The following is a 26,110-nucleotide window of genomic DNA, read 5'->3' as shown; positions in this document are numbered from 1 at the left end:
TTTGACTATTCACACCATTACGTGTTTTATTTATTTTCATCCAATTCATAAACCACTTTCGACTAATTTACCTACAATTTTTCTTCTCAGGGAAACAAGAAAATGGATTCATGACATCAATTTACAGAGAAGAAGGTATGGAGAATACCACACTTTGATGCCTCAACTACGCAAAGATGAAAAGCGTTTCTACATTTATTTTCGTATGACCTTCGAATGTTTTGACGAAATATTGAATGCCATCACAAATGACATTCGAAAATGTGATGCAAACTATCGCGAAGCCATCTCGCCTGAAGAACGGCTAAGTAAAAAGATCATGTATAATGATATAAGTAAGTTTTATTATCAACATGTCTAAATAGAATCACAAAGATTATGGGGAATATATATTCGCACAATTCAATAGACTGTTTTCACAAAGCACTGACAACATTTAAAAAGATGTTTATCACATCGGAAATGGATGATATTCACAAATCAACTACAACTGTCAAATGATCGATTTGCAAAATACATAATTTATACAAAATACAAAAACTAAGCAGTACCATCTGCAATTTGTATTCTTAGTTAAATAAATAACAAAATAAATATGACTTTGTACTATTTATGCCAGATCTCTACCGCCTACCTGCACCCTCTGCCACGGCTCTACTATGTATCAAATTTTACTCAATTGTTAAAATGCCACAGGCAGGATCAAGCGAAAAATTGTCAGTCTCAGCTTGCTCCTCCTGTTCTTCAAGGTGAAGATGTTCTTGTTCTATCATTAACAGCCCTATTTTTTTTTTGTACTCAGCTGCAACTTAGGGGGAAATGTTTTTATTGTTGCAGCATGAGCCAACATAATCATATCCACTGAGTCTATTTTATTACTTTTTTTCCCTTGGAGATAATGTATCATTTTTTCCAGATTTGAATTATCCTTTTTATGTTTACCGGCCGACATCTTCGGTGTTGTGGCTGTTCCCTGGTGATCGCTGAATGATGACGTTATCGATGTTCCTGCTTGTGATAAAACAATTTTTTCAATCTCCGTATCTTCGTGATACGTGGCCATCCAATCAAAACTTTGTATATCGTCAGGTTCTTCGCATATGTTGGATGACGTTTTGGCGAACGTCAGAAATGGTCGGAACGACGACATTTGGTCGGCCCACATCCATTTCTTCATATATATGTTTTCTTGGCCGGTTTTTGTTTTTCTGGACCGGGGATCCTTTGCATATGTGTCCCGTAAATTCTTCCATCTTTTTTTGGCTTGTTCACATAAACAAAAATAATTATTTTACAGATTTCTTGCGACCGGTGATACTTTCTACACAATTGGCCATAGTTTTCGAGTTGGATTTTCAACAGTGAGTGCAATCGTGACACAAGTTTGTGAAGCTATATGCAGAAAATTAGAAAGTGAATATTTACCCCAACCAAGAAACTTGGAAGCAATCTGCTGAAGGGTTTAAGAATTCATGGCAATTTCCTAACTGTATCGGCAGTGTAGACGGTAAGCACGTCACCATCAAGTGTCCAGGCAAAACTGGCTCCAACTACTGGTGCTATTTAAATAAATTTTCAATCGTGCTTATGGCTATCGTTGGACCAGATTATAAATTCATATGCGTCGACATTGGTGGTTTTGGCAAGAACAGCGATGGAGGAATTTTCGAGACTTCCATCATGGGAAGACGATTTGAAGCAAATAAAATGAATGTTCCGGGACCTAAAAATCTCCCTGGACAGAATCAACCTTGCGAGCACGTCTTAATCGGAGATGAAACTTTCGGTCTGAAAACATATATAATGAGACCCTTCCCATATAGGCAATTGAGGACAGATCCTTTGAAAGAAAATTACAATTTAAAACTCTGCGGTGCAAGAAGAGTAGTTGAAAATGCCTTTAGCATATTGGCTCAGAAATGGCGAATATTTTATAGACCAATAGAAACAAAGTATCCACCACAATTCTTATTTGAAAACGACATGTTTTACATAATTTTATGCGAACAAAAAATTGCAATGATCGGTTTTTTGAATTTTTAGAGCCACCGGAGCCTGAGCTTTTACTAATTTAAACAACGATCCAAGACGTGCAGCGATATTAGCATTTTCTACTCCAGAAAAGTTTGTAAACTATTTTAATGAATGAATACTAAAATAATTACAGGTATAGCCAAAAAGCTCCTTAAACCTTAAGTTAAATTGAGATTAATCCTGTGCTGTTATGCTGCATTGCAGTGCCTTTAATAAAACTTACTGTCACTACATATTGAATATCATTCTCATATGGCATACCTATATCTAATAAATTCAACATAATATTCATATTTCAATAGGTACTCAATATGATTAATAGTTTGTGCACATAACGTCTATTTAAAACTGACAATAATTTAGAATCAATATTAAAATAGATTCATACTAGGTACCTAGCAGTAAAACAATTAATTTAACAATAATTAATAGTGTCTAAAATTGTGTCTGATATAATTGATGTAATATAATTTATATATATTTCATTATGGCTTACACCAAAACAAAATATGTCACATAACTATTACTTCAATATTTTTGCAGGATCATTCAATAAAAAATACTTGTGTAGGTTAAGAAAGTTTTATTAATTATTTTTGTTTAGAATACAAGAAAATATTTATATAATAAGATTTATATTATAAGATATTGTAATAAAATGGACAAATATGAAAAAAAATTACAGCAGAATAAATTTTATATACCTGGGTAGAATTATTAGTCTTTGTCTGCCAGAAGAATTTTCAAAAGCATCCCCATCTCATTGTGATTTGACAATTATTCCTACCTTATAATTATATCATATTTTATAATTTGTCTATGTATATTTATTTTTATATACTTACATGATATATATATAACATGGGATAACATGTACATTTCTATTTTTGGCAAATATATTTCAATAATATGTAATTAGATATTTTGTTTTTTTTACCTACCTGTTGTGTTATTTATGGTCATAACCAACTATTTATTCCGAAATAAACTAATAACCGTAGTATTTTGGATACTCCTGTTAATTACTAGAATTACTGTTATAAAAATTAAAAACAAAATGAATTCACTAATGTACACTATTTGAAAATACCTCAGAAATATATCGACCTACTAGAAAATATCTTTACTATAATTAATACTAAAATATGACACTGAGCAGGACTTAAACCGTTTGTGCCGAAGGTACTGACATCCGAGAAAGGTTTGGTGCAGTAATCTGTATGGGCGATGTTGAAATATGGTGGCTGAATCGCATCGTTTAACACAACTTCACTAATTATTATCCAACATACAATACACAATTATTCCTAATATGATAAAGTTTATTTTGTGGGTACCTAACTTTTTATATATATACCTAATTTTGTTTTTGTTATGTTTTTGCCACCGCACTTGTAAAATATATAGATTGATTTATTAAATTCCATACTAAAATGTACGTAAATTTATAATTATAATTTTACAGTAATTACATTTTTACCACTAAGAAAGTTGTTTTGATTCTATTCATTCGCCATGTCTATATTCACCCCAACGCTTAGGAAGAGAAATCACACAAAATTGGCTGTTTCTTAATACCTTAAGGGTAGTTGAAAAATGTTTATTTAATTATTTAAAACTTTACTACTACTACTTACTACTTAAAACTACTTTAACTGAGTCATTTACCTTGACAGCTGTTGCGGCACATAAACTCATTTTCGGAACATTCAACAATAATTTGTGATTATAAAAGAGCTACAGGTCATGTAGCAAATTAAATACGCTTAGTTAAATAATAAATATGCACCAAATATTTTACAAAATATCTACACCACATACATCCATCGAATATGGTATATAAAATACAGATTCAAGTATCAAATAAGTCTTAGATAAATAGATGTTTATGTAAGTATATGTTTTTTTAAATACTTACATGATACTGTGTTGTATAACATTTACATTTATATTTTTGATTTTGATTTACATACTTAAATGTACCTACATAAATTTGTAATGTACAGTAGGTACTTAATTACATTTTTACCATTATTCGATTCTATCCACCCGCCATGTCTATAATCACCCCAACGCTGGATAGAAAGAGACATCACACAAAAATGGCTGTTTGATAATAAATGGTAGTTGAAAAATATTTTAGAGTATGATTATGTCCATACAAACAGGTTTTAAGTCATTCATGTTTGTCCGAATAATGTGTAGCAGAAAAATAGAAATTTGAAAAAGGGTCTATTCAATATTCACCCCATTCTACGGCAAACATTTTTCTTAATAAAAATAGCTACATCAATAGAGGAATCATAAAATGGACCTTGGCCCTCGCCCACGCCTTATTCATCCTTGTATATTATATTATCACACTTATATAATATCAACTTACATTGTGCACAAACGCCACTTTTGTTGATTGACACTTCATTTAGTTGATCTCTTTGTTCACGTGAAGTACAATAAAAGTATGTAGCAGCGAAGAACTAGAGACCGAAAATAGTGGAAGGAGCTAGAAGAGGCTTTCATCTAACAGTGGAATGACCCCGACTGATGTTGATGATGAAATATTATTTTAATCCTGGTAATGCCGGGGGTTTCATTTTTAATTTCTTCTGGTGCTTTGTACGTTGAAAGGTTGAAGATCTTTGCTAAAATTAAATTCATCACAAAGCATTAGTATATCTCCAACATTATTCAGGTAGGTATCCATGATGGTAATATATGTACTTAGAGGAGGTAGCTGACCTTTATATTTACATGCTCATAAAATTATTAATCTTATTGCCTAATGCAGACCAAGATATACCTACCTACATAATATTACATGAACAGAAGTTTAAGAACATCTCAATTAAGTTTAAAATGTGTGAAGGTATACAAATTAATGTTAAACAGAAAACATTGGTTATGTTAAGTAGGTACATGGAATATGTAGATATTATCTTGGTTCGCGGTCGGAACTGGGCAAAACCAGTTTATTAGCTCAATATACCTATACATAATGAAGGAAATATATAGTAGGTATGTAGGTACATATCGTTTTTGTAATTGAGGTCTTTTGAGATCAAAAAACAAACACAACCTAGGTACGTCATACTGTAGGTAACCCAATAGTAAGTAGGATGTGTAAGGTTTTTGGTCTAAAACCTTACAAAATACCACCATGACGACATGGAGTATCTACTTATCTACCTATATGTATATTATATCTTGAGCCACAATAGAAATGCAATGCTGCATAATGTTAGATGCAAAAAAATAATCTTAAAGGCTACCTGCCTAACCTAAAAAAATATTATCAAGATATTATCGACGAATATAAAATGGGTATTTACGTGACCGATACCGAATATGATTGAAGTATTTACCTAATTATAACATTATTGATATGACTGCTCGAAAGTCGAAACCAAAACGTCAAACGATCGCAATAAGTTAGAACTGTCAGTGCACTAACAATCAAAGTTATAAAGTATCTGTTATTAAAGGCTGCGCATGACGCAAATTAATAATATGTATTTTTTAAATATCGGGACCTTAGATTAAAGTTAATTATTTATAATAGCGTATTCATCCTGTCAAAAAACTTTACATACTTTGGTTAGACAAAGATACCTACCTACATAATATTATTATGACGACCTTCATACCATTTTCAACAATTTCCCTGCCAATTTCATCCCATATCTTATCTTTCTTTCTTATGTTTTATAGTCACTGTCAGAGAAATCATAAAGGATTGGATATTTCCGGACCAACTCGATCAGCTGCTCAATATCTTCGCCATTTTGATTTTACTAATTACTAATTCCCTTGGCGAAATCTTCCGCCGCGAATAAATTTGCTGTCGACAGAGTTCCCGAAAATCGCAGCGAATATTCGCTGCAAATTCGCACTCAAGACGCAAGGCGGTCGCGCAAGCGTGCTCTGTCCCGTAAGCCAATACGAGCTTGATTGGCGAATAATTCGCTGCGAATATTCGCTTTGGTTTGGGGAGGCTTAAGACCAAACGCGGCGTCATGTTCGCGTATTGTTACTTATGAATAATATGTATTGATTATTAATCTATAATATACATAATTCAAGTGAACTCCTATGGTGTAAATGTCTAACATATTAAATATGAACACCTAACGATATATAAATGCCGAATAATGCTTATCAACATTTTGACAGATTGCCATTAGTCTATGGATCGTCCGAATTGGTTTGACGTTTCATGCCAAACCATTTCTGATGGTCCGAGGACGGTTTGATTTTCAACGATACACTGAACCAAACGTCAAATCTTAAACCATTTCCGGTCAACTTTCTACTCATACAATTTATATGTATATTGTCTATGGTTTAATTTGATTTGTTAAAGGTTCAAATAGAGTAAATAGACTATGACGATCGGGCACATATTATATGCTAAGAGCGTTTTAGTGTCTATGATCAAATCTATGCCATTCCAACATTTATACATACATATTGTATGACAGCTATGACATCGTATTTACACTCTGTGACACCCTATGACACAGGACGCCAACATAAGAAACGGGTTTTTCGACATATATATGACCAATCGTCTTATAGTGTATTTGAAGCATTAGTTCACGTTGAAAGAAAGGAACCTACATACCATAAAATACAACCACTGCATCTGAAGACGGTTGACTGGCAGTCCATCTTGGTTTTATTATTTACTTGTCACTGCCTTTTATAGATGCAATGTTGATTTTAAAAAAAATACTTCATTGAACTTGTAAAGAATCGTGCAGTAGGTATGGAAAACTTCATACCATTCCATGGGTCGGTACATAGTTTACCCTTTTTCTCGAAAATAAGTTTCAATCGAATTATTTTTGTGATATAAAATAAAACTATCGATTAAAAATTGTTAGATTCTTGCGATAAAATAACAATAATAACAATAAGGGCTACCCGTGCAATGTCTTTGGGCTGCCCTAATATATTTTTGCAGAGTGGGTGGTTGAATTTGAAGTTCCACAACTGACTACCATAGACTAATTATTTAGGATTTTTTCTTTTTTCCAGCAAACGTCTGGCAGCACTGGTCAACAATTTTTTTTATATTATTTTCAATCTGACAGCTTCCAATATTGTCTATTGTTAACCGGCATCCGGCACGAAGAGCGTGATACTGAACTGAGATATTTTTGTAAAAATAAGCGTTTTTACTTATTGTTAAGTCATGGAATCTAACGAGGGAAATGTTACTGCATTAGCAGGATTCTTACAGCAGACCCTGAGCCCTGATCCTGCGGTCAGGCGTCCAGGTTTGTCAAAATTTTCTTATAGAGATTACCGAATTTTTCAAATTGTCCAAATCGAGCATATCACATTCATATGTTTGTGCGTAATTTTCATTAATAACGAAACACTGTCATAATGTGTAGCACTATGAATGGTTTCCGTAGTGGTTGTTGCATTCTTTAACCAAATTTGCAGTAATTTTAACAACACATACATTTTGAAAGTTTATGTTTTTTCTAGAAACTTCAAAAAGTAATGTTTGCGTAATTATTGCAGTAGTCTATAGTTTGTTTACAATAATTGGATTCTAATTTATTCTGATATTATATATTGGGAGTGTAATACCTAAGAATATGAAATATCAAAATTATTTTCCAAATTTGTTTGAATTTCATAAGATATTGCAATATTTTCATTATTTATGGTGATTGAAAATATTATATACCTACAATAAAATAATATAGTAAGCTGTGAGGTGTCTATCGAGCGTGTCAAACAGGTTTAATTTTATAATTTCTGGTACTCCCGTGTTTGATCAAAGCTAATTACGCATGGTTTTCAACCATATGCCTGCATTTCCTTCTTCCTATGTCAATACTGCTATAATCAGAGTTGACAATTCACTACTCTTCCACCAATCATCCCTGGACAAACGAGTCCTCATGTATGGATTGCTAAAACCCGACCATATCTTCAAGGGTGGTGTGAAATGGATCACTAACCTAACCGAATGAAACCATGTATTCTTACGAACACCTATTCGTGAATTAAATTTTTGGTAATAGTGCCGCAGATACCCGCATGAGTTTTTATAACTTTCTTTTTAGACCAAACCCAACCTAACCTAACCTAAACTAACCTAACCTAACCTACCCCGACCTAATATAACCTAATTTAATCGTGTGATAATGATTACAATTATTGGATCGAATAAACTGTTTTCGTAAAAGAAAATTATAAAAGCTCATGCGGGCATCTGCGGCACTAACCGTTTTTTTTTTGCACATCCGAAAAGGTTCTTCACTAAAATTAATACTTCACAATGAGTCCATTGTCACAGTTTTGCTATATTAGTATATTATGTCTTGGTAAGGATCTTATCATAAACTAAAAACATGCCTGCAATTGAGGCTCCACCAAGTTCATCACGAAAATTTTGATTTACGGTGAATTTTCCGAATTAGCTGTGTTCCTATTATAACAGGGTTTTATTGTAAGCGAAAATTGTAATCAAAATCGATTTGGTTGAACACAACTAGTAAGAGTGGCAGAGTTCTCATTTACATTTTGCATCACAGATTTATTTGTAGTGAGCACAGCTGTGCTCTGACTTTTACTTGACAGAATCGTACTGAGATAATCATGCCTTGCTACTAGTAGAAGCCACAAACAAGTTGTTTTTATATAATGAACTATCATTATTCAGATGAACAATCGTGTAAAACTGCAAATTAAATTAATTTGTACCGAAATGTTTCTGTCAGCGGAACAGATTCTGGAGAAGATCGAGTGCAACCAAAACTACCCGCTCATCCTCCTGCAGCTGGTGGACAAGGCAGACTGCGATCTGATGATTCGAGTGGCAGGCTCCATCACTTTCAAGAATTATGTCCGAAGAAATTGGCCAGTGGTAAATACAATTCTTTGTATTGAGTTATCATTTACATAATTCCATTTTACAAATGATAATATAAATTATATTAAGTTCTACACGTAGGTTTATTAGTCGATAGCAATTTTGGTTGTCGCCATCAAGATTACAAAAATAAACAATTCGTCCTAGCTTAATTAAGTATTTAACTTGCAGAAAGTGACGGGATCCTCTCTCTCACTCACTCCAGCACTATTCAGGAATAATTCTTTAATATTTCTGCAAACAGTATAAGCTTTTTTGAATTGATCTTCAACAATTATTGTTGCTGTTCATAGGAAGAAGATGGCCCTGACCGAATCCACCCTGCAGATCGAGAGGGCGTTCGAAATGCTATCGTAGGCGCTATGCTACGAGCCCCGATCAATGTCCAGAAGCAACTCAGCGACGCAGTCTCCGCTATTGGCAAACATGACTTTCCAGATAAATGGCCTAATCTTATTCCTGAGATGGTCGAAAAATTTGGTACAGGTAAAGCCACTAATCTTAAAATTAAAATATATCTGCCTAATAAAGTTGTTAGTTAGATTTTATTAAATGACAGTTGCAATTATTATTTAAGTACATGTTTGTGGAAAGGTTTAATTTATAATTTAAAATCACACGAGACATTACATTTTGTTGTACATGACGTAGATAGAATTTAGAAATTATTGTTTTAAATTGTGAGGTAATATGAAAAGATGGTTTTAAATTTTCTACAAGATGGCTCGGAACTTTCCAAGCCGTCAGTGGTAAGAAAATATTATAGAATACTACTTTACCGACGAGTAGTAACATCTATTTTTGTGACCCGGCCACTATATAATAGTGGAATGTCTATTATTTGTTCATTGGGTCTGTTTTATATACAAGGCGGCTATCGACGGTAGTTTATCATATTTATGTATTGAGGTATTATAATTTTTACAATAAGTTAGCCGTCAAAACTGTCTATCTCGCTCTAAAAGTTGACCCACCCAAGAGATGGGTCTTTTTGACAGTTTAGACGGTTAACATATTGTGACAATTAACCGCCTCAATTCATAGATATGATGAAAGTACCGCAGGATACGTTATGAAGATGAGCAATGTACATATTAGTTTTTTAAATCAAAAATTATGTCAATGGGTAATGTAATTTCATATTATTTGTTTCAGGCGACTTCCATTTGATCAATGGAGTTTTGCAGACAGCTCACTCCCTCTTCAAACGCTACCGCTACGAATTTAAATCAGAGAAGCTCTGGCAGGAAATTAAATTTGTTCTCGAGAGATTTGCCCGACCCCTCACTGATCTTTTTTTGGTAACTATCTCAATGTTTGTTTTGTTACTCAGCTGCTGTTTTGCCTTAGTGAGTCTCAAAAAATCATTGCATTTTAATTGTGTACCCGAAACGAAAACATCAAAAGTTTTGGTTAAAATCTCTAAGAAATGAAAGGGGTGGTTGTATGTTTGTCTATGATTAGTATTACGTATATTTATTATCTATTTAGAAATTAGATCACTGATACATTAATTAATGTAATAATTTGACTGGCCTATTTACCATGACAACGTAATTACTCCACATGGATTTTATCAGCCATCTGAGTCGCGCTGCACCCAACTTTACGGCAGGTCACCAGTTCTATGCCACATTTTTTTCATTTGGTTGGTATAGTATGTAGAATAGTAAAATTACAAAACCGTGGCTAAACAACTGCGCATGAAAAAGAAAGCATTCTTATGATGACTATGTGAATTTGTTCAGTAACTTAGCACTACGTACAAACAAAATATATTCTGTATCTGACATTGCTGTAATGAAATCTAAATTCATTCTGAATGTCAGGATTTTTAGCTATAATATAAAAGAAGAAGTGAATAACTTAGTAGCGTTAAATAAAACTGTGTGCTATGTCTGATAGGCCACTCTAGAGTTGAGCCGAGTGCACGAGGGCAATGCGGTGGCCCTCCAAGTGATCTACTCGTCCCTGTTGCTGATCTGCAAAGTGTTCCACTCCCTCAACTACCAGGACCTGCCTGAGTTCTTTGAGGATAATATGTCCGTGTGGATGCCAAATCTACTCAATCTGCTGCAGGCCAAGGTTCCCTGTCTCGAGACCACGGTGAGAAATTTATTACATACATTATATTATTATGCCTGTCCACTTTTTACATTTTTATATACAACATACGCATAAAAATAAAACCACGTTATCAGAAATACTAAACTGGCATTTACATGATCAATACCTACTGTAATGGTTTTAAAACAATTTTTTTTTGTGAATTCTACAATATTTGAGTTATTCATGTTAACAATTGTTTCGGGGTATAAACCCTTCCCTAGAATGATCTAAGACAAGAGTTCTCACTAGAGAGGTACCAGTGGAGCCCCAATCGATATCAGAGTGTTTTTCATCACCTTCATGGACTGGTCATGGAAAGTCTTAGCTCACCGCTAAGCAAAACAGAAATGATTCCTTAACACTTAACGCTAACGTTGCATTAATATAGTAGTGTGTGGAAGGGATATGATGAGTGCCTCTCGATAAATGCCGGAAATAGTTTGAAAAAAAATCGATATTTATAACTGAAGTTAAAGAAAATGTAACAGATGTCATATCAGTGCTTATCATAAAAAGAAAAAATTACATTGGAATGATTTAATATTATTGTAGGACCCGAGTGAAGCAAGCGTTGTCGAGCGAGTGCGAGCAGAGGCAGTGGAGTGCGCCGCATTATACGCTCTTAAATACGGTGAAGAGTTTGCCCCTCACGCCCCTGCATTTGTCACGGCCGCATGGGGAACACTGGTGGATGCCGGACCGCAACCCAAGTACGATGAGGTAATGTTTTTGCTACCATGCAATTTTTTTTTTGAATGTTGATTAGTTCGAAATACTATTTCTACTGTCAATAATGTTATGTAAAATTTTTTTTATTGATTTAATTATTATGGGTGTAGTTCTACCTGCGTCATCAAATTGGAATGTACAGTACACTCTCAGTAATCCGACAACTACTATAATCCGCCGTTATTTTTACTAGTTGAAAGCACAAAATCAAGCTCTATAATTCGTCGGTATTCGATTGTCAAATTCAGTAGTCCGCCGCATAAAAGTATACAACGCAGATGACAGGTTTATTTTGGAAACTTCTCCTTCTTAAAACGTACGTTCATCGCGAAGAAAGTAATGTACCAGGGAGGAAAGTGCCCATGGACTGCATCACAATTATACCGTGCTCCAATGCAACCGGGACACACAAAATGAAGCTTTTGGTCATAGGGAAAACCAGGAATCCTATGCCATTCAAGAAAATCTGCCTCACTGAACAACTGGTTCTGTCAAGTGATTTACTGTTTAATATTTAGTTAATAAACTTAGTTTATAAATACCTATGTATAATTTAGTAAATACTTGATTTTGATTATAAATAAAACCATAATTTGCTAGTACAAATTTTTCAAAAAAACTATTTTTACGAAACACCTGTTTTAATTTTTACCATATTTTGTATGTATGCACTATAATCCGCCGCTTTCACTAATTGGACACTTGCCTGGCTTTTGGGGTGGCGGATTACCGAGAGAGTGTTATAAATATTTTGTCAGTGAAAGTCTTGAATATACACTAAATCAAGTGAATAAAGGAATATATTATATTCGCGCAATTAAATAGACTGTATTCACTAAGTGCCAATAACGTTGAAAAAGATGAAAGTCACATCAGAAATGGATGGTTTTCACAAATGAGCGTCAACTGTCAAATGGTGGATTTTCTGCATTCGACCATGTCCGATCCTATTGGTGGATTTTCACTTTGGAAAAAAATAGTTCTCTAAACTATATATATCATAACTTAAAACTGAACTCTACCTACATTGTATTAAGTGTAATTCTTATTGACAGTAAGTTGTCTATAACCTTTCATTGAAAAAGTACCCACTTTTATGTTCAGATATTGTATGGAAGAGTGTATCTTGTACTAACAATGCTTAAAAATGATTATATTGCGATAACATTATTCACGTGAACACAAAATCACATACAGCATCTGGTTGAACTGTGCTATTGCTTCAAATTTTTTTTATGCAGAAATGTGCTGTTGCATGGCGCTAGGATGCTAATTTAAGTAAAGGGTTAAATAAGTGTGCAAGTTACTCATATAATTAATAATTTCAGTTGGTGTCAGGTGCGCTATGTTTCCTGGCGAATGTTGCAGAAAAGAATAACTATCGCAGCTTATTTGAAGACCCCGCTACTCTGAGCAGCATATGCGAAAAAGTTGTCATTCCTAACATGGAATTTAGAGGTAGGAAATAAAATCATGTCTTCTTATTTCTCTTGGATGAAACATATTGACACATCACGACGCCTCCAATTACCCAAACACATTACCATTATCACACGTAATGATAATGTGTTCAGACCAAAAGACTTCATATCGATTCCCAGTCGTTTTGCCTCTTTTCAGGTCATGTAGCTTTAGTATAATATACATCCAGTGAATTGTATTTATTATTCTTCTTGTATACCGGAATCATGTAGACTTGAAGGAAAGGTAGGAGTCTACACTCTCTTGAGACATCCGTAGATCGTGGCCCAGTGTAGCCCAATGTCGCATCTTCATCTTAGATATGATATAAGGCAGAATATTTAGATCTCTTATCTTCTCGTTATTGTTCTCGAAACTCAATATACGGTTGTAAGGTAGGATGAGTCACCATAAAGCAGCACACTCAAAATGCATGCCTTAAACAGATGGTATTCGAGTTGGCTCCAGTCATGCCCATTCTTCAGATTTAAGTTTTATATTTAGTTCTCATTGTATTTATTTCATACTTCAGCAATGTGGATTGAAATGCTGTAAAATATAATTCCCATTTCAGACTCTGATCAAGAGCTGTTCGAAGACAATCCTGAAGAGTACATGCGGAGAGATTTGGAAGGGTCCGATGTGGAAACACGACGAAGGGCCGCTTGCGATTTAGTCAAAGTTCTCTCTGTTAACTTTGAAGAGAAGATCTTCCAAATATTCGGGCAATATGTTCAGGTAACTATTATCTTATTATATTTTGGTAGGTGACATAATTATTATGTTTCGGGAGAGGTGTGAATAGTCAAAAAAATATTTAAATGATCACATGTGATAAATAAAAGAGGAGAGTTTTCAATTTTTGGTATTTTATCTAAGCAAAATTTGTTCACTTGTTTGGCTTTTGTTCAAATTTTCAACACCTTATATCTTTGGTCTTGGTGGTCATAAATGGCTTTTAAATATTCGGTAAGTATAAAATATACATATGCCAAAACAGAAATTACATATTGAATATTTTATTAAAATACCTCATCATCATCAGGGGCGCGACAACCCGGTGTGGGTCCTGGCCTCCTCCAACAGCTCCCTCCACCTGTCCCTATCCAGTGTGGCCGCTTTCCAATTTGGTACCCCCAGAATACGGCAGTCACTGGCAGCTCCATCTAACCAGCGAATCTTTGGCCTCCCTCTTCTTCTACGTCCTATTGGATTGCTGGACATCACTCTCTTTGCCGGTTCATTGTCATTCATACGGTGCACATGACCTAGCCATCGCAGTCTCCCAATCTTAATTGATTGAACTGCGCTGCAATCTTCGTACAGTCCGTAGAGCTCAGCATTATATCTTCTCCTCCAATTGGTGCCATCCCTGATCGGTCCATATATACGGCGGAGAATTTTTCTTTCAAAGATGTTCAGGGCTCGTTCATTTCGCAGAGTTAATGTCCAGGTTTCCGATGCGTAGGTGAGCACTGGCTTTACAAGTGTTTTGTAAAGAGTGCTTTTAGTTCGACGAGATAGTAAGCGGGACTTAAAATGTCTTAACAGACCAAAGTAGCATTTATTCGCAGACATGATTCTCTTGTTGATTTCTTCTGTAATATCATTATGTCGAGTTACAAGAGATCCAAGGTATATGAAACTGTCGACCGTATCAAACTTGTATGCACCAATATCTAACTTTGGTGCGACTTCTCGTGGTGTGACATAGACAGGCATGTATTTAGTTTTTGCCTCGTTTATTTGTAAACCCATTCTTTTGGCAGAGGCTTCTAGTGCTGTGAATGCCTTTTTCAGCGCCAATTCTGATATGGCAATGATGTCGATATCATCGGCATACGCCAGCAGCTGCACAGGCTTAGTAAATATCGTGCCGCTGCCACGGGCATCAATCTTTGCATCCCGTATCGCCTTTTCTAGCACAATATTGAAAAGAAGGCATGCCAGAGCGTCACCTTGCCTTACACAGCCCTAGTTGCAGTTATTTAATATCAACAGCAGGTAAAAAAATGATCATTGGAAGTATTAAAATAATTAATTGTTAAGTATTAAATACTAAACGACCAGTATAAATATCAGTGTGTCAGTATAAATTAAAAGTCAAAGTAACCAAATATGTAGAAGGTGTTTGATTCTACCTAACAATGCAATGTATACACTGCACATTAAGAATTACAATATGATGTTTAAAATGAAGTTATTGCTGCATTTTTTTACTTTCTTTAAAATGCTATTTCATATCTATTAAAATGCCGTTATGTACTTTTTAAATCAATGCAAGTATTACTGTCTTCTTGGCACCTTTGTTGTCCACTCTTAAACATTTCAACCTATTCTGATTTGTTGAGTTTGTCAATTGACGATTGAGTACTATTGTTGTTTGTCAGGTGATGTTAGCTCGACATGCCGCAGCTCCGGACGGTAGCCAGTGGCGATCTAAAGATGCAGCGCTATTTCTCGTCACGTCTCTGTCAGAGCGAGGCCGCACCCAAAGATCTGGAGTCACCAGCGCTTCGACCCTCGTCAACTTGCAACAGTTCTGCTCTGATAATGTCATGCCCGATTTAGCCGCACCTAATGGTATTTATCACTCAGGTCACTTTAATGTATCGGTATTATGGAATAATATTATCAGAATTTTATAATATACTTTTTTTATTTCAGTAAATGCCACTCCGGTTATTAAAGCAGACGCCATTAAATACATAATGACTTTCCGAACACTGCTGCCGAAAGAACAAATTCTTTCCGCCATTCCTTATCTGGTAAGTTTCATTCAATGACGATTAATTGAAAATTTACAAGAGTTCCTCTAATAAACAATCTTTTATCAAACTCTAAGTCTAGAATCTAGGTTCCCAACCTTATTTTCATCAAGAGCGCATTTATAGTCAAAAATGGAATAGCAGGCTCATTTTTTCAACTTAAATAGACAGATTTATACTTGACAAATAAATATTATGAGTTCAACAAAGTGAGAAACTTGCTACTAATGAATCTACGATTCAAAATGACTCACATCTAATAACTCATTTCTGCATAGAAGCACATTTTCTTAATCATCTTTGTTGAGTCTAATTCTCAATTTTTGATAACCTATATTTATATTATTCAAAAATATCCTATGACCGTGATCTAATTGGATGTGTGTTGTAGATACGATTGCTGAATGCGGAAAGCGCTGTGGTAGCTTCATATGCGGCATCGTGCATAGAGCGGTTGGTGATGGTGATTGGCCGTCAACCGCAACTCGCTCAAAACGCACCGGCCATACTCAGAGGCCTCAAAAGCTTGATGCAGCGCCCGGAACATATGGAGAATGACTATGCTATGAAAGGTGGTACTCTTTTATTTTTAGGTTATAAAATTTATCACTATATTCAGTGTTGTCAAGGCACCTGTTGGTGGAGTAGCTATGAATATTTGGCCCCTATTTAAAAATCACGCTCGTCATTTTTCCCCTGGTACCTGGCAGTTGGAGTGATCGGTTTTGCAACCTGGTTTCCACAAAGGATAATTATTTAGTTTTTAATAAATTTGTGGTGTTATATGATGAGAAAGAAGATCTCAAGTCTAGGCTCGACTGAAGATGTAGAAATCAAAATAATACTCATGCACACTCTGTACACGCTTTCGACAATCGGGGTCGTGAAGTTTGAAATGATATAAAATCATATTATAATAAGAGTTTCATTCATTAAAATCAAATATCAGGCTAAGACTTGTTATCTAGTTAATCTCCAGAGCTTTACAATGCGCTAGCTCTGCTGCTAGCACTGATAATACATAGTTAAATGTAGATTGGCAATTACTACTACTTACCTTTTCTCTTCTTTCACTCTATCACAATCCATCATTGGGGTAGGGCAATCACAAGTTCGCGCCACTTTCCTCGGTCCATCGCTAACTCTCGTGCCTCCCGCCATGCCAGACCTGCAGCACGTAGATCGCTTTTGTAGCACCGCTGCATAGTGAGGGAGAGCTGTGCCACAAGGGTATGAATTGTCGCACTCTCTGGCGGCATCCGGAACACATGCCCAGGCTGTATTCTGTGAGCACCAAATGTCTTTTGTTCAACGTGTGTGTGCTACCTGTGCTCTTGTATGGCTGAGACATGGCATTTTACTAAGCTTCAAAGGTCTCAGCCTTAGAGCTTTGAGAATCGATGTTTCCGCTGAATCTTAGGGGTACATTGGTACGACCACGTTACAAATACTCGACGGACACAGCAGCCTTCAGTGATTGAGGTAATCACAAAGAGACGCACTACTTACTACTTGGGTATTAATTGTTTGGATTTATTATATATTTTAGGTGTGATGCGCACGTTGGCGTTGCTCGAAGACAGCTGCGTGGAAGCTCTGGGAGACCTGCTGCCGCATTTGGCGCAGACCCTCGCGGTTGTCACCAAAAACCCGTCCCGACCACATTTTAACCACTACCTCTTTGAATCACTCTCACTCTGCATCAAGTAATTATATTTTTCTTATAATTTTACATGTTTTTAATCTTGATACATATCAGATAACGCCGAGATCTAAATGTTTCCTAAGACGTGTTTTTAAGGAACCATGTAAATACTTTTTATTCTTATGAAAACAGTGCACCCCTCTGTTAATTCTGTACTATAATTTTGATAATCAAAGTTGTTATATTAGAAAAAAAATTGTGAGTTAATTGATATGAGAAAAACTCCTTAAATCAAGGCCTGAATAAAAACGAACCATAAGAGCGAATGAGAAGGCATTCGGCACGCTTATATCTCCGCAAGATAGAATTTCTATTGCTAAATTAAATATTTTTTGGAAATGTCGCCGGTAAATATTGATTTGAATGATTACATTCATTTAAATCTGCAAGCACGTGTTGCTGAAATTTATTGTTTTTGTGTTAAATATAATGTTAGTGGTAATTATTTTTAGTTAAAATATGGTTAGTAGAAAATATGGTTAACTATGTTATGTTTAAATCTGGTAACCGTACTGAGAAGCAACATGATGGTATAACGTTTCATAGTTAAGTTAACTATAATAAAATTGAGATTCTACTGTTGCGTTATACGTGAGAAACACGGCTTCATTTTGTCGAATAATAGCCACTTTCTTGATATAATTACTCTGAGCCTTAAATAGATTTCTGAAAGTAACAATTTTATCTAATGCGTATAATATTATGTTACTTGTTTGCAGAATTGTGTGCAAAAGCAATCCGACCGCAGTGGACTCATTCGAAGATGCTCTTTTTCCTATTTTCCAAGAAATTCTCCAGCAAGAAGTTCAAGGTAAACTAGCATCCATGATTTATATTAATTTAATCATAGTTGTTTCATTTTATCCCATTTATTATAAATAAAAAATAAAATAACGGAAGAAACAGACATATAAATAAAATAACTTATAAATTACCGGACTAACATTGATCACTCTGTGCAAGAGTGATTTCTCAAAAAATTCCGCGGTTACAAGATATAACTTCTTGAAAATAACGCACCTGCAACAAAACAATTCATCACAAATAGGCCAAGTAATAGTATTGAGGTAAAGTGTGGGTAGAAGGATACGCTTGCCTACATCCGAATGTTGTCGATCACACAAGCTCGCACTCAAGCGTAATACAGACATATTACATAACTAAAGGTACTGATTAGATATTAATAGAAATGGAACTGGTTGGTTAGGGGGGCACGCGCATAGATCCAACGTTTCTCTTATCACATTGGTTTGAAAAAAATCAAATCAGTCTATTTCTTCCTTTTATGTATCTGTCAAATTTTTATTTCTGTATTTCACATAGACATAGTCACGGGCTGTTACGCTGTTAATATTAATCATCATATTTTAGGAACAATTACATATCTGTGCATTTTGACACTCGATCACTTTAATGGTTTTAACCGGATGTATGCCACAAGTATGTTTACGCACTCTACAAACCATGCATGCAAAGCCGGCCATAGAAAATGAGCATGTATACACGCTATACTTTACACTCACTGCACTAGCCCCGTTCGGTTGTTTTAAATAAATTAATATATTGTACACAATATACTGCCATATCTTGTAATCGTGGTGACATTCTAAACCGATATACAAGTCTTTATGATATACTTTTAATATATTTCTAAATAATGTTGATTCTAAGGTTTTATTTTTTCATGAAAATTCGTGGCTCGCCGGTACCACTAAATGGTAGAAAGTGTATTATCTGGATTGCAAATGGCTAGTTATAATGTATAATAATAATATCACCTAGATTGTAACTGTCAAATAAATAACCCATTATGGCAGAGCAAAAAATTATGAAAAGTCCTCTGTAGTCATTGTTTGATTGTCTGTATTCCTAGATTCTCCCTTTCATCATTACCATCAATCATTAGCTCCACGATCCAATCTGTCACAAGCCCCCTCCACTGACTTAGCCCTAAGGTCACCGTTTAGTCTTAAAAGTTAATTTGGTTTCTACATACAACATATCTGAATTATTGAATTTCCAGAATTCATGCCATACGTATTCCAAATGCTGTCCCTGCTGGTGGAGCAGCGCATATCGACGGGAAACAACTCAGGAGAGGTCGGCGGACCGTACGTCAGCTTGGTCGGATGCCTTCTGGCCCCACCTCTCTGGGAACGGCCGGCCAATATAAGACCACTCGTGCGGTTACTTTGTGCCCTCACTATGTCATCGCACGCCACTCTACTTAAGGATAACAGACTGGTGAGAGCGCCATTTTAATATTTCAAAAAAAGTCCATTCACGTTATAAGGGTAAGTGATACATAACCTTTTATCAGTAGGGCGAATTTATCCATCTTTTAATTGTCTGTGGGCTACACAGATGCATAAGTTTCACGGATTATCGCATATCCTCCGGTGCCTTTGAAGCAAATTTTCGAAGCAACAAGAAAGTAAACAATATGTTTTCTTGAATTAACAATTTGACACACATTCATCATTCATTATATGTACTGTGCGCAACACTTTTGACAAAGCCGATGTATACATGAACGATATCTCCCGTAACACAACAAACTTCATTAAAAAGTGAAGCCATTTTACCTACTATGTTTTACTGAAAATCTAATCATAAATTAGTATTTCTTTTCTGCATATTTCCACTGGTCCATCCATAAAATTTAACATGGTTTGTTATAAGCAGCCAAATGATCAACAGAACTAAATCATTAAATCAGTCAATTTTTTCATGTTTTGGATATGATTTGTTTTGAAAATGTTTATCTATCTTATAAAAAATTTATCTGCCATTGACCGTTTTTGAGTTCTGCCATGCAACAGTTTCTAAATATATAAAAACTATTGTACTTAATGTGTTTTACCTCAGCGCATCTATTCTATACACAGGACTGCTATCGGGGATAGTTTTGTATCGATGTATTAGCACTTATTGTAACAATTACAATAAGTGCTATGTTTTAACAGCACCTCTTTTGGGTGTGCTAAATTTTAGAGCGAGATAGACAGTGTTGACTGTTTAGACGGCTAATTTATTGTAACAATTATAATACTTTGATACAAACATATAAAAAACTACCCTCGATAGCAGTCTTGTGTATAGAATAGATATGCTGATATCCTTTTAGAAATGTATGTCTTTAAAGTGTTACTTATGTGTCACACGTTGCTTCCTCGTTATGTTTCAGAACGGCATGTTGGGAGTATTTCAAAAGCTAATATCGTCAAAAGCCAACGACCAGGAAGGATTTATCCTCATTCAGTGCATGCTACAAAACTTCCCCGGGTAATTATAAATTTTTGTGTCATCTCCGCGCATTAATGTTGTCGAAATTATGATTATTATAACAAGCAGTGCTTAGCTGTCATATTACTATACGAAGATTATAAAATGGAAAATATGTACTTACATGAAAAAATATTTTTTGATATAACATTTAGCTCGTTCATGAGTATCTCTCAATTATTTAAAAGGATCGAAACGAAGATGTTGAAGAAAACCTTCTGTATTAGATGGAGCCTAAATGTATGAAAATAAAGCTGGGAAAAATAACTCAGATACCTAACTATTTAAATTAGCTGTAAGTCATTTCGTGTTCTGGATTCATTTAGTAAACATCGCTGTTTTCGCCCACAACTTGAAAAACCGCGAGCATTTTAAAATAAATTCAACACAATTTTAGATTCACCGAAGCAATCAATTCCATAAATAATTATTATTATTGTTATCAGTGTAGTTTTAACATTCAATGGCATAACAACAATGAGGCTATCCTGAAATAATTGGGTAGGAGATGACTTTTAAAATTGTATTGCGTACAGAAGAAACCTTATCTCTAATATTATACTACTATCTCTGATGTTTTATTATTTCAGGGAAGCGATGCAGCCATTCCTGAAACAGATTGTGTCCGTGGTCTTTCAAAGATTAACATCCTCCAAAACTACAAAGTTCCTCCGCGGTCTCATTCCCTTCTTAGCATTCTACGCAATTCAATATGGCCCCGAAGAGCTTGTTACCACTCTGGATTCGATACAACCAGGGTAAATAATATATGTATATATATATTTTTTTTTTATCACGTTCGATCGTAAGAAGATCATAATATATGGGCCTGATGGTGGAGGTTGTACAACAGATAAATATTAGTCACTTGCTCTCGACCTATTAGGTCCATACATTCGAACCCGGGACCCGCAACATTAAAAGCCGACATGGTAACCGTTCGGTCATTGTGGGCGTTGTATTTATGTATAGTTAAACACACTGCTTTCTGACCGCCAAGGAAGTACTAACAATACTGAAACTCTTCCATTAACTGATGTCGCTAAATTTGTATAGGTTTTATGTATACAGATTTTGACATGTCATAAGTTTATCAGATCTAGTCATTGGTCAGCTGGGACAATACAGTACACTCTCAGTAATCCGCCGCTCGATTATCTGACAACTACTATAACTACTGTACTAATATACTACTGAAAGCACAAAATCAAGCTCTATAATTCGCCGGTATTCGATTGTCAAATTCAGTAGTCCGTCGCGTACAAGTATACAACGCAGATGAGACGGGTTTATTTTGGAAACTTCTCCTTCGTAAATCGTACGTTCATCGCGAAGGAAGTAATGTACCAGGGAGGAAAGTGCCCAAGGACCGCATCATAATTATGCTGTGCTGTGCTCCAATGCATCCAGGACACACAAAATGAAGCTTTTGGTCATAGGGAAAGCATGGAATCTTAAGCCATTCAAGAATATGTGCCACACTGAACAGCTGGTTGTGTCAAGCGATTTACTGTTTAATATCTAGTTAATAAACTTAGTTTATAAAAATGTATAATTTAGTAAATACTTGATTTTGATTATAAATAAAACCGCAATTTGCTACTCTTCTGCAACATCTTCTTGGTTACGCTTCTAGGCGCTGTTGTCGACTAAATGGGAGGAGCTTGTTAGTTTATAATGGAAAATGGGAAGAGCATGTTAGTTCACAGTTTTAACACGTAGCCAAGAAGATGTTGCTGATGAGTAGTACAAATATCTAAAAAAACTGTTTTTATGAAATACCTGTTTTAATTTTTACCATATTTTGTAAGTATGCACTATAATCCGCCGCTTGTCTGGTTTTTGGGGTGGCGGACCTTACGGTCGGGCGGTCTTACAAGCTGTAGAATATAGTGTTTTATTTATTACTATCTGGATCGATAGTCTGTAGCTGTTTTCGTCTGTTTATTGGTACATATTAGGTGGTATATGGCCAATAAGCCAGTGTTACTATCAGGCAAACCTAAAAACTGTACGATTTTTGTTTTCTTACGAAAATTTTTCAAACCTCATTGTCCGTAAAAGAATAAACTGTTTATACTAGGTCAATTGAATCTATTGCAGATTATTTGTATTATACGTTGAGCGGGTGCTGGTGACAGAACTACAGAAAGTGACGAGTCCTACAGGCAAAAAGTTGGCAGCCGTTGGCTATACCAGGCTGCTCTGCGAGTCGCCATCGCTTAACCAGCCTGGGCAGAAGGCTTCTCATCTCTGGGCACCCATTATTCAGGTGATAATATCAATACAGTGTTGCTAATCGGTAATCCTATGATGACCCGTTAACCTTTTTCCTGTCAGAATGTTTTTAGTTTAGGCCAGTATTTCCCAACTTACTACGTGCATGAGATTTGACAAAAATAATTAGGAATATGGAAAAAATACTGTGTAATTGTCGTATAAAATTACGATTGGTTGAAACCATCAGCACGATTTATATTTATATATTGATAGATGGCTGAAAAGTTTTCGTGCCAAATGGAATTATTGTGCAGCACTTTACTGAATCGTTAATTTAAGATTCACCGCTTCGGCGATGTACTGACCGATGAAAATTCCAGTAGGTTTCAATCAACCTCATAATTTTGATCAATTTCCCTTCGTAAGCACAGGTGTTTTCTCGTATAAATTACGATACATATTGAGGTTTGCCAGGTCAATTGATGTGTGGAATGTTTTGGGGAAAATGAGTTCTTTATGCATGGTGTTTTCAGGCACTGATGTCTTTCCTTGAGCTGCCGAGTGATGAAAGCAATTTACCAGAAGACCATTGGGTGGATGTGGAAGAGCCGATGGAGTACCAGGCGGCTTATTGTCAGCTCGCTTCGGCTAAACAAAATATTGCCGATCCTTTGCCAAGTATTTATTCTTTCCTCTCTTTTTTTATTCTGTTATCAACACAGCTATCAGTGGTAGGCTTTATGCTTCTTTTGAAGCACATACAGTAAAACCTCGTTAATACGAATTCCATGGGATCAAAAATCGAAAAAAAAATTCGAATTACGAAATATGAAATGTATGGGGGGGGGGGCAAAATATTAAAATTATAAAAAATTTATTTTTTTATTTTCATTCATTTGGTTTCCGATCATAGATGTGCCTACTAAATTTCCGATACAATTCTTTCTAATTAAAATTTGTGCAAATATACGTCATTAATCCATAAATTGAATTTACCAAGTAGCTAGAATTATAGAAAAATACAAAATATTTTTTATTTTTCCAATTTGTCAACACAATTGTTTGGCATTGGTTCTCTAGTGTGTCGGGCTCCTTGTATCGAAATTCAAAATTGATCACTGGCTTTGCTTGTGAGATTGTATTCTTGTTTTGCATTTGTTTCAGAAATAAATGATCCCCGTCAATTTCTGCTGGAAAGTCTGGCTAACCTAGGCCGGTTGTCGCCTGCCCGCCTCTCTGAGTTAATTCAACTTCTTCCCAACGACCACAAAACCCTCCTCGACTCCTACCAGCAGAGATATCAAATGCGCATTGTATAATTATCTTACATTAAGTTGTCAACAGCCATAAAGAGCTTTAAAAAGTGATTTAAATTAAATGGTAGCCTGCATTCTGTGTATTAAAGTGTAAGTGAAAAATCTTGATGTGCGTTATACATGTTGACGTTGATACACGTTTATATATACGTCATTTATAAATGACATTTATAAACATTGATAACGACAGTTATGATTTGAGACATAATAACAGAAATGTGTAGGTACTTATTTTGTGAGGAATGAATAATAAATTGAACTACCGTGAAAATCAGTGCTGGTGTGGCTATATGCTAAAACTGACTGGACTGAAGTAGACATAGACAATAATGGGAATATTTGAAACACGTTACTTTTATTTTTGTGACTTTCTTAGAAAAATAATTGGTTTACACCTCGAGACTACTAATGCTATCATGAAATAATATTCCTATATGCCAATGTTAATTTTTTAATTGTAACTATAATGCTATTGTAAGAATATTAAAAACTCTGAAGGGAATTTGGTTTTTAATCATTCATCCCCAGATCTGTTATGGAATATTATGTTTCAATCTGTTTATTTTTTTAATAGCAATAAATATTCTGCCATACATCCATGTTACAGAATACATTTTTCAAATTGAAGCACAGTGAAGATTGTCCTGGACGTACTAGTATTATTGAAGAAACTATGAAAACGCATTTCAATTTCAAGTTTTAACTAAATAAACTGAATGTTGTAATAATGTGAGATCATCTCAAGCAGTCTCTTACATCCTCATTAATTGAAAGCAGCTTTCGGTATTATTTGATTACTGTGGAGGCCTTATCAAACAATGGGCTGATGTTTAAAAGAGTTTATTTTTAAATATTGTTAGTTCTGAAGCCAAGATTGGTCGTTTAACTAGTATGTAATGGTTTTTTTGTACATATGTTTCTTACTTTTTGGTTGTTTACAGGCGTCCACATGGAAAAATTGTTTGGGGGTTTTTATTTTGAAAAAATATCCATTTTTTTTTAATGTGGCGGGAGGGGGCGGGGTTAACATAATTTGGTAGGTGCCACTGACTTTCACTTTTTCCCCGCCTGCAGAAAATCAGTTTTTCTTGAAACCTTTCGCAACATGAAGAATTTATATTTAGAAAAAAACCTGTGAAATATGGACTGTTCGCTGATTGAAAATTTGACTTCATTTTTCCATATGTTATACAGGTGTATGAAATGCATCATTCTCAGTTTTCATTGTACGCGATTTATTGAAATCAAAAACATTTGCAAAATATAACAAAACTACTAAAATGGGCTGACCTCTCATAGTGTTGTATGTATAATAAAATAATATAATAATGTAACAGCTATTTTAAAAATATTATTGTTTAAATTTATTGATTAACATTTAACCAATATTGTCAAATTGATCTGATGTTATAAAATTAATAATTTTTATTGTCTTGATAAAATTTTGTACAAAAATTAAAATATTTTTGAAAATACTCTTGTATTTATTTACTATCCTACATACATTACAAAAATTGTGATTTATAAATATTGTACAGTCCGACAAACTTATCTAAAGGGCGGTCAAAAATGGAACTAGGAACTACCATAT

The 26,110-nt window shown here is 34.9% G+C and overlaps 2 protein-coding genes across 2 annotated transcripts; one reads left to right on the top strand and one right to left on the bottom strand.

The window, feature by feature from the left end:
- Positions 1-373: 373 nt before the first annotated feature.
- On the bottom strand, positions 374-6,049 carry LOC147077798 (uncharacterized). The gene is made up of 4 exons (XM_085940080.1): positions 6,040-6,049; positions 5,747-5,806; positions 5,383-5,396; positions 374-1,285 (listed from the first exon to the last, which is right to left on the bottom strand). Exons 1-4 carry the CDS (start codon positions 6,047-6,049, stop codon positions 782-784), a joined length of 588 nt encoding a protein of 195 aa, XP_085796206.1. The 3' UTR covers positions 374-781.
- Positions 6,050-7,135: 1,086 nt separating this feature from the next.
- Cse1 (chromosome segregation 1) lies at positions 7,136-25,988 on the top strand. Its single transcript, XM_085960829.1, has 19 exons — positions 7,136-7,313; positions 8,775-8,920; positions 9,220-9,412; positions 10,082-10,227; positions 10,832-11,032; positions 11,588-11,755; positions 13,093-13,222; positions 13,800-13,963; positions 15,616-15,808; positions 15,893-15,993; positions 16,385-16,565; positions 17,543-17,699; positions 18,418-18,509; positions 19,722-19,942; positions 20,886-20,983; positions 21,574-21,741; positions 23,087-23,255; positions 23,737-23,881; positions 24,368-25,988. Exons 1-19 carry the CDS (start codon positions 7,229-7,231, stop codon positions 24,520-24,522), a joined length of 2,913 nt encoding a protein of 970 aa, XP_085816955.1. The 5' UTR covers positions 7,136-7,228; the 3' UTR covers positions 24,523-25,988.
- The last annotated feature ends 122 nt before the right edge of the window (positions 25,989-26,110 follow it).

This window comes from Rhyacophila brunnea, unplaced genomic scaffold (assembly GCF_057557595.1).
Source record: "Rhyacophila brunnea isolate RB1 unplaced genomic scaffold, BYU_Rbru_1.0 scaffold_12, whole genome shotgun sequence".
NCBI classification, from domain to species: domain Eukaryota; kingdom Metazoa; phylum Arthropoda; class Insecta; order Trichoptera; family Rhyacophilidae; genus Rhyacophila; species Rhyacophila brunnea.
This window is presented reverse-complemented; position numbering and strand designations above follow the sequence as displayed.

Bases quoted from the DNA above. Each gene is read 5' to 3' on its own strand.
- Cse1 (XM_085960829.1), top strand. From the start codon at position 7,229: ATGGAATCTAACGAGGGAAATGTTACTGCATTAGCAGGATTCTTACAG. The intron at 11,756-13,092 runs GTAATGTTTTTG...TAATAATTTCAG, and splicing joins CGCAACCCAAGTACGATGAG to TTGGTGTCAGGTGCGCTATG. The intron at 15,809-15,892 runs GTATTTATCACT...TTTTTATTTCAG, and splicing joins CGATTTAGCCGCACCTAATG to TAAATGCCACTCCGGTTATT.